This window comes from Epithele typhae (genome assembly GCF_022376455.1).
Source record: "Epithele typhae strain CBS 203.58 chromosome Unknown BXZ73scaffold_19, whole genome shotgun sequence".
NCBI classification, from domain to species: domain Eukaryota; kingdom Fungi; phylum Basidiomycota; class Agaricomycetes; order Polyporales; family Epitheliaceae; genus Epithele; species Epithele typhae.
Window position 1 is genome coordinate 94149 of NW_025954210.1, and position 9034 is coordinate 103182.

General features: G+C 56.3%; 2 protein-coding genes across 2 annotated transcripts; both read left to right on the plus strand.

The window, feature by feature from the left end:
* Window positions 1–779: 779 nt before the first annotated feature.
* Window positions 780–2233, plus strand: BXZ73DRAFT_45833 (NAD(P)-binding protein; the record flags this gene model as incomplete). Its single annotated transcript, XM_048019581.1, has 8 exons — window positions 780–894; window positions 978–994; window positions 1058–1221; window positions 1275–1314; window positions 1369–1638; window positions 1694–1810; window positions 1879–1965; window positions 2042–2233. The coding sequence occupies 8 exons, from the start codon at window positions 780–782 to the stop codon at window positions 2231–2233; spliced, it is 1002 nt and encodes a 333-aa protein (XP_047878578.1).
* A 1532-nt stretch (window positions 2234–3765) lies between these two features.
* Window positions 3766–5110, plus strand: BXZ73DRAFT_76952 (uncharacterized protein; the record flags this gene model as incomplete). The annotated part of the gene is made up of 7 exons (XM_048022547.1): window positions 3766–3978; window positions 4027–4182; window positions 4248–4317; window positions 4377–4449; window positions 4504–4523; window positions 4576–4960; window positions 5035–5110. The coding sequence occupies 7 exons, from the start codon at window positions 3766–3768 to the stop codon at window positions 5108–5110; spliced, it is 993 nt and encodes a 330-aa protein (XP_047878579.1).
* Between the last annotated feature and the right edge of the window lie 3924 nt (window positions 5111–9034).

Below are 9034 nucleotides of genomic sequence, written 5' to 3' on the forward strand. Positions count from 1 at the left end.
GAGACACAGCGTGTCGACGGGAGTGAGGCGTTATGCGGATATATGTACGGAACCTTTCCCGAATGCTCGCTTCCCTGAACCTCTTATCCCGTTGCTGCCCGCTGGACTCCGTGCACGGCGGGGCGCGGCACGTCATATAACACTGGATGTAAATCATCGTATCTGTCATTCAATAAAGCGCGAAAGTAAGCATACAACATATCGCTAAGTAAATGCAGTCGACACGATGAGAGCGAGTCGATTTTGACGACGGCGTCTCCATTGAGAACACGTGGCAGTGACGTTCCCGCGCCCCATCGTCGCTTGTCTTCTAACCTCCACCTTTCTACGGCTTCTGGGGTCCGGTTACCTAACAGCCTATATACAGACCCCAAGATTATATGCGCGCAAGGTCGGCCACTAGGGAGGGCAAAGATGGAGTATATCCCTGCGAACAAGGTCGAGGTGTGCTATGCGCGCGATCCTGAGCGCGGACGCCGACCGGGATCTGTATCCTTCGACTCCGTAACCTGTGCAAGGTCAGTGCGCCCGCGGCCTCCATCGTCCGCCTAGTCTCGCACGGCGACATGAGGCAGTATGTGTGTGCGACGGGCGCAGATTATTAAGGGCGGCGGTGGCGGCGACGGCGCGCCGGGACATGGTATTTATGCGAAGGGCGAGGCGTCCCACGAAGGGGACGCTGCCCTTGCGCTTCCTCTTCCTCCTCTTCCGTCGCTGATAACCGGCGGCAGAAGCCCCTGTCGACTCACAAATAGCAGAGACGTGAAGAGACGTTGGAGATGGCTTCGCGGTGGAACGACTTCTGGGCGCCACAGCCTCCCGAGTGGGGCGTGGACGACGTCCCAGATCAGTCGGGGAAGGTGTTTCTCGTCACGGGCGGAGACTCAGGACTAGGTAAGTTTCACTCCTCGCTGCGACCTAGAAATTCAGCTCCTGCGGAAATTTGTCTCACCGACCGACGCGACACTTCCCCGCAGGCCTTGCTCTCGCGAAGGTGATCAACGTTGCCCTCATCCCGCCTCGTCATACACGCTTGACGCCGGTTCCCGCTGGTTAGGTGCTTCTCGCACGAAATGCGACGGTGTATGTCACTGCACGCACCCAGGACGACGGGAGGCGGGTGGTGGACGCGCTAAGAAGGACGTCCGAGGCCGTGCGTCTCCTCGCGATGGATTTAGCGGATCTGCACTCAGTGCGGAGGGCAGCGGGTGAATACCTCAGGTGCGGCTTGCTCTTCCGCCAGGTCAAATAATGACTCACAAACCTGGCGACAGCCGGGAGGCGAGGCTGCATGTTTTGATCAACAGCGCGTGGGTGCTCCGTCGCAGACCGGATACGCAGCGCCGAGGCTGACGCGTACGTGTCGAGGGCAGCGAAGTCCGGACGCCTCCGATCCAGTCGCTCACGCGGCAGGGCTACGATCTCCAATTCGGGGCGAACGTGCTCGGGCACTTCTACCTTACCCAGCTCTTGCTCCCAGTTATGCTCGTGACTGCGAAGACGACGGGAGAGAAGGTGCGCGTGCTGAACCACACACTGGATGGTATAGGCCCGGCGCAGGTGGATTATTCGTCGTTGATGAGGGGCCCAGTGAGGGCGCAATGGTCGACGACGTCGCTGTACAGGCAGTCAAAGCTGGTGCGTTCAATACTAGTATCTGCCCTTGCGACGTAGTACTGAATGGGGAGTGTAGTGTAATTTACTAGTATCGCTGGAACTGGCAGAACAGTACGGAGAGCAAGGGATCTTGTCTATTTCTGTGAGCACTGGGGCAGATGTGTCGCTGCAGCGACGGACGTCTTACCTTTGGGTGAGAAGATGACGATCTCTTCATGCGCACAGAAGTGCCTCATTCCAGAACCCTCCCTTCCTCTCCAGGATATCATCTGGGGCGACGCTTCCAAAGCGCCAATCGCGGCGCTCTGCGCTGCGACGAGCCCGAAGTGTGTTCGTCTCAATGGACAGGTCGGTTCCTTGATCAAAACGCATTCTCAGGTTGTTCTCGGGCCACATCTTATGCTGACGGCGCGCTCTTTTCTAGCTGCTCGGGCCTCTGGCGAAGGTCTTGGTGGTGTCTCCACAAGTTGCTGATAAGTGTGCTCGAGACGACCTGTGGGACTGGCTCGAAGCCCAGACGAGCTGTTTTGATCGCGTCACCATCAATTGTCATTCGGTCTCAAGAGTAGACTTCGCTCAAGACGAATTCGACGACGTGAAACTTGTAGCGCTGTGACCAGAGTCTCGCGTCAAATCCATACGATTTACCTTACGTTGCGAGAATATTGCCTATATATCTTCCTCTGAAACTTCGTTGACGCAACCTAGCATGAGCGAAACCGCAGTGATTTGCCGTGAGAGATGATGTCATTTCGATTATGTAAGCGGGCGTTATGGCAGCGAGACTGGAGTTCGCCTACTACTTACGCGGCAACCCTCGTCTGCACAAGTGCTGGCCTTGCTTCCAGCTCGAACCCTCTTTCTTTTTGTCTTGGGCTCTTTATCGCTCTCCTTTGAAGCACGCTCTCCGGCCATTCTATGCAGACCGACCCAAACGCTGCTCGCCCGACGGGCCACAGGTCAAGAAGGATGAGTGCTCCGGTCGTCGCCCTTGTTTTGTCTACCCTACAGTCTGCACCCTATTCCAAAGCGGACGGTGCATAGGTGTTTTATACCAATCCCCGAGGCGATGTCAACGCCGGCATCCACCTTGCTGTGAGGTGGGAGATTCTCAGACGGCCCAGTGTGGGTTGAGGAATTGGGGAATGGTGTCAATGTTACGATTATGGATTACGCGGTGAGTTTGTTTTCCGACCTCTGCATGCAACCCCTTCGAATCATACCTGAGGAAAGCTTGGAGGGGCCACCACAGACGCCAAACTCTGGCCGAACTGGACACAAAAGACTTCATAAGCGAAGGTGTGTTTTCTTTCGATGTATGCGCTTGAACCCCAGTCCCCGATGCATCATAGTTACCACCTTCTTGAACCAGCCTCATGCTTTGAGTTCCAATACAACACTTCTTCGGCATCAAGTACGTCCCACACCTTCTTTAATACACCTCACCCTCATCGTTCTTCCGTGCCCAGCCGCCCGGAGGCATCCAAGAGCACGTATCCCAGCCGCTCTATCACACCCCCGCACTACACCCAGCGGGCGGCTCAGCGAACCTCCACGCGGTATGCTCGAGAAAACCCGCCTCCCGGCCGCCTCGCTTACGAACACATGCCGCCGGCGACTCCTTCGTCCAGACAGTATTCATTGGCCTCGATGTCCTCCACACCGGCACGGACTCAACTGGCACGGGAAGTGGTGGCCCGAGACGTGGTAGCACATTATTCATATGAGCATCACAGAGCCGTGCTCTCTCCACATGCTCACTCTTCTCCCGGTCTACCCTTCGATGACGTCATATCCCCATTCAGGCCAGCGCGCAGGGATCAGCCGACAACGCTGGCCCGCCAGCCGGCGGTCCATCTCGGGTCGCATCGCAGGAGATGCCTAGTACTCAAACGTTCACATGACCCTTCTCATCCAACCTCTGTCCTCTTTTTTGCCTTCCTAGAGTTCCTTGCCGACGTCTGTATTGTCTTCGGCACACCAACCGACGTTCTCAATACATCGTAGGCTCCGCAACAGCATGGTGCGGTCTTCTTTTAGCATCCGCATTCCAGACGACCGTCGCACTCGACTGGGCTCAAATAGCCGAGGAGGAGGGCTGAGAGTGAGCTAGGTCCCTCGTGCTGCGTGACTCCCACGACGTCCACGATGCTCGTTGTGTTCCTCCTCTCTCTTGCTCAGGTCATACTCCCGGCGCTCGCGCTCAGTACCCCGCGCCGGGGCTCTACCTCTACAAGAGACGACGGCAACAACGGCATCCATCTCGCAGTGTCTCCCATCTGCGGGCCGTTCTCCGGGAACACGTCAGACGCTAGCGCAGGTATCAACTACCAAGGGTTCAAGACTATCGTCGCGTTTGGGGTATGCCGTCCACGTTGGATGACTATGATGCGTCTCACTGTCCATCAGGATTCGTACACCGATGGTGGGCGGGAGGACGGCGGCCCGCTTCCGCCACCTGTGATCACGCCGCCCAATCCCGAAGCGGGAGGTAGGGCGACAGATGGGCGGGTGTGGGTCGAGCACCTCGCGATCGACATCAACGCAACGCTCATGGACTACGCTGTGCGTCTACACTGCCATCTCGTTGTGAGGAGTTATCTGATACACTGTGTGGTTTTGCCCTGCAGCAATCCGGCGCGGTGACAGATCTCAGCCTGTGGCCAAGCAACCCGACTCCCGCGGACTTCCTCGATCAAAGTGAGTCCGCTCCCATCCGGCAATGTTGATGCACGCAAACTTTGACGTAATTCGCGTAGTGACAACGTTCTTGGGCCAGTCGAATGATCTCGACCCGGACACGACGTTGTACACTATTTTCTTCGGGATAAAGTGAGTCTACTGTTTCTAGGCGTTATTCCGTGTCTAACTCACATTATCGCGCAGCGACTACGAGGCTTCCAAGTGTATGCCTCCTTTCTCGTTCTCTCAAATTCTTGGCTGATGTTATCTCCACAGCGGACGGCACCGCGAACCTCCAGACTGCCGCCGAGGTCATCCTCGAACAGATCCGCATCCTCGCGAGCGCCCCGACGAACGCACGCTCCTTCCTCGTATCCGACGTGTACGGCCGCGGCGTGCACACCCCCGAGGGCGACGCCTTCGTCCAGACGATCTTCTCCGGGCTCGGGGACCTACACGCCGGGACGAACTCGACCGGCACCGGGAGTGAAGGCCCGAAGCTGAACGTCGCGTTCGCCGAGTTCGCGCGGATCTGGGACGGGGTGCTCGACGGCCCGCCGGGGTACGCGGCGTTCGGGTACGTGAGCACGGGTGCGTGCATCATCAGCTCGACGGTGGGCGAGTGCGACGATCCGGACCACTACTTCTACTACATCTCTGGGTGCGTGTATTTTGGTCTTTATGTTCTCTTATGTCGTTCTGAATGATCTGTTTTGGTGTGTCTGGGTCACACAGGCATCCGTCGAAGGAGGGACACAGGATCATGGCGGATTATGTGCAGCAAGTGTTCGCGCGGTGTGTGGAGACGTGAGGTCGTGGGCTGTTGGCTCGACTTCAAATGAACTAGGTTCGGTGTGATTCGACGCCTAGATGATCCAGGTCGGGAATTTCCGACGGGAACGGGTGTATATGCAATGTTTTTTCGTGCGTGCGCCTCGATGTTCAACGCCAGTAGCTGTGTATTCACTGCGCTAATATGTCAAAGCCGAGACAAACTGTCACCTCGGGCATAGGCATGTGTTCTGGCCAGGTAAATCCGTGGGAATTTGAAGTAAAATGTGTCATTCTGCTAGCATGTCCAATCGCTGTTATATCTGTGTGACAGTTATACTATCTCGGGCATGCCGCATGCATTTCCCGTGCAGAGAAAGGCAACCTTCCCCTTTGCTGCCTGTCCAAGGGACATGCCAGGGAAATGCTACCTTTCCCTTGCATGTTAATGGCATTTCTTCTCGGCATTGCACAGCTCACAGGCCTATGTCGAGCGCCGTGGGGCAGCAGGACGTGCATATTGCCGTTTTTGGTGCACACCGTTGCTGTGTGCCCCGTGTTAACCTTTGCAACCACCACACCTGAATTTGACATGCAAGGGAAAGGTAGCATTTCCCTGGCATGTCCCTTGGACGGGCAGCAAAGGGGAAGGTTGCCTTTCTCTGCACGGGAAATGCATGCGGCATGCCTGAGATAGTATAACTGTCACACGGATATAACAGCGATTGGACATGCTAGCAGAATGACACATTTTACTTCAAATTCCCACGGATTTACCTGGCCAGAACACATGCCTATGCCCGAGGTGTGTCTTCTCCGCGTTTCCCCAGCTTCGGCACATGTCTTCTTCACATCCATGCCGTAACCGCAGCGTGATTAGGATCTACTGTTGACCAACTATGGAGTCAGCTTGCCTCATCGCATGCAGCTTCATTCAACAATGTGTGTAGTCCTCACTTCTTCGAGTTGCTATCACTTCTTGGGACACACGCCCGTCGCCACGTGGTGTACTTACGAACGGCGGACATGCGCCTTGGAGGTTGATAGAACCCGCAATGAAGCACTTCAGCAAGTATGAATGACCCCGCGGCGCGGCCGACTCTCCGATGTGCCCCCATGTGCTCCGCGCTGACCAATATCTCGGCGCCTGGAAAAGCCACCATTCTCAGGACGGAGAGCTATGCCGCTCACCGCTTCGCACTGCATTGAGCGAACAAATCATGTCCTGGGAGCGTCAGCCTCCCCCGCCTCCAATCTAACCTTGGCTTTCGGCCCTGGCTCCGAGCGCCGTGATAAACGCTCTTCGCGCGAGTCGCCGCATCCTTCCGCGTCCGACGTCCGACGGTAGAGGGAGCGTTGCTGCACCGTCTGGCTCCGTGTAATCTCCTCAGCTTCTGGATGAGATCAGGCTGGATGATCTCCGTTGACAAAACGCCAGGATGGTGGCGGATGGTATATCGTCTTGCCGCTGGGCCAGTGTGCACAACAAGGGGAGAATAGCAAGAGAAGGAGTCGCGTCCTCGAGACACGGTGAACGTTATAAATCTATCTCGTGTGAAGCTTCACTTCGGTTTTGTGTTGAGCACGCAGGTGTGTAGTGCCAGCTTCTCGCACACGGCGACGAGAGACCTAGTGCGAAGTGCAGAGAGAAGGACTGCGGTTGGAAATGGGTTCCAGCAATGTGGGTGTAGCGAGATGAAATCCGGCCTGTCAGCCGCACTGTAGCAAATCACTATATGCCGCGCCCTATATCGAACATGGCCACTCCCATATCCCTCTCGCCCATTGTACCGTCCACATAAATCACCTCGCTTGCACAACCTGCCGCTACGTTTGCTGAAGTTAACATCAGCCATTGACGAGGTACTGGAGTGTGTTTCGTCATCTGTCTCTCCAATTTCTTATGCCGTTCTAGCAAGAGCGTTGTCTCTAAAGATAATACTCGACGACGACGCCAATCTTCCTCAATCTGTACCAACTCTCTACGTCGTACACCATCTCCTCACCGCTTTTGCAACTGCCTAAATTGTATCTCGGACGAGGCAAGCCTCCTCAATGTATTACCAACCACTCGTCACCACACTTGTACCAACAATCACCGCATTTTTACTCGGAGCCATGGTCCCCAGACGAGGCTGTCCACCACCGAACATCGTCAACCATGTCCTGAGCGCGTCGATTATTCGGTGTGTCCTTCCTGCTCAAACTGTATTCACGAAATTGCATCCCATCGTCGTCCTCGCACCGTCTTTCAGCTTCCTGGCAGATCCAATGGCGCTGCCGCACATTTCAGCGGCCGTCGCACCGTTTATTGTGGTACGTCGCGCCGCTTCCAGCATCTGCTCGTCGAGTCTGATGTCTAGAGCTCACAGGTGTGAGTGAGGGACCAACCACCCGGCAACGCCGCCTTGACCATGATTATCCCGGCTGATGGTCGGATGTCCCACTTTTCAGCGCATTAGCGTCGCCGTCGCCAGACCAGTCAGACGGTGATGGAAAACCTGAGCCGTTCGTATGGGAGGAAATGAGCCCCCAAGGTACGCCCCAGCCTCATCGCACATACCCACCTCGCCGATCCCTCTCTCGGACTTTCGTGGCTACTGTGAATAGCGAACCCCGCCCAAATCCTGATCTTGAACGCAACGGAGACGGAAGGGGACGATCGACACAACGCGGATTCTCTGTAGTGCGGGCTCGCTCTTCGCGCTCAGTGCGGGGTTCCTGAGCAAGCGACGGCCAGAGAGAACTCCCCATGACCTTGGCCGTTCCAGTCTCCCCTAGGCAGGCCTTGTGTCCCCCCTATGGCCACTCGTGCGCTTGATTGGTATATATGTCACCGATAACCTCTCATTCCCAGAGGGCCTCCAATGCCCGCGCCCGTCCTCGTTCCGTCCGACGATGTCTCACGCGCTCGATATAAGCAATGCTTCTTCATTGCGATGGCTCAAGTGGCAGATCGCATTCTGTAAAAACTGGACTGGCTAGAAATTTTCCTTTGCTGCATCGTCAGCCCAAGATTGAACGAGTGTGAGAATAGGGTCTCCGTTACGCCTCGTTAGACTGGAACTGGGGAGCGCCTAGGCGACATATCGGCGCGGAAGGCGAGACAATCGGTCAACGCGCTCAAATTTCAGGCAGCGTTCCGTACTTATGTACGACTTTGTACAGGTATTTGTAACCTCTCCGGGACCGGCGATGGTGCTTCCCCCGAGACCCATGTACGTAGGCAGCTATTGGCTAGAGGCTTCATATTTTTGCATCAAGAGAACGCGATGCTGGGCGTTATTTCTGCACGCTCGAAGGTGAGAGAAAATTCTCCCCTCCTTCGCACGTTCGACTCCTTGGGCGTCCCACGGCGCAGCATAGCTTCAAGCTGCACCGAGGGGCGCGTTTCACTGAGACCAATTTCCCGGAGTCGAGCGACTCACCGAGGACCCATCACGAAGGGATTGAGACCGGACGACACTAGTCTTAGACTAGAATGTCCCGCCGCTCGCAGCGTGCAGTTGATCGACGGTACGGCTGATTCCGTGCAGCTTGACGACAGTGCCAGCCTCGCAATGGGCCCTGTGAAAAAGCAGTAAGCACATCCCTCAGCACGGTGCACTCACCTTGGTGTTGCTGCAGTCACTCGCTGGCCATTGTGGTGGTGGTGGTGGTGGGCCAGCAAGGTGCCTGGAAGGCGGAGATGGAGATTGGTTTCGGTCTAGCGCGGCCCTGTTCCATCAGCAAAAGTCCAGTTTGCTTGCGCTTGCTTGGTGGACTTGGAAGCCCGGGCCGGCAGGGGCGGGCTTCGGCCGAACCGCGCGCGCGCGCAATCCAGCCAAGTGCGCGCAATCCCGGTGGCGTCGTGTGTCGGCTTGTGCTCCCTTGCGGGCGATTGGGTGATTCTCAAGTGTAGCCAGTGGATTGGTAGTATTTTGGAATCTCCGAGAGAATATAGGCGTCTATTGTACGCGTGAAG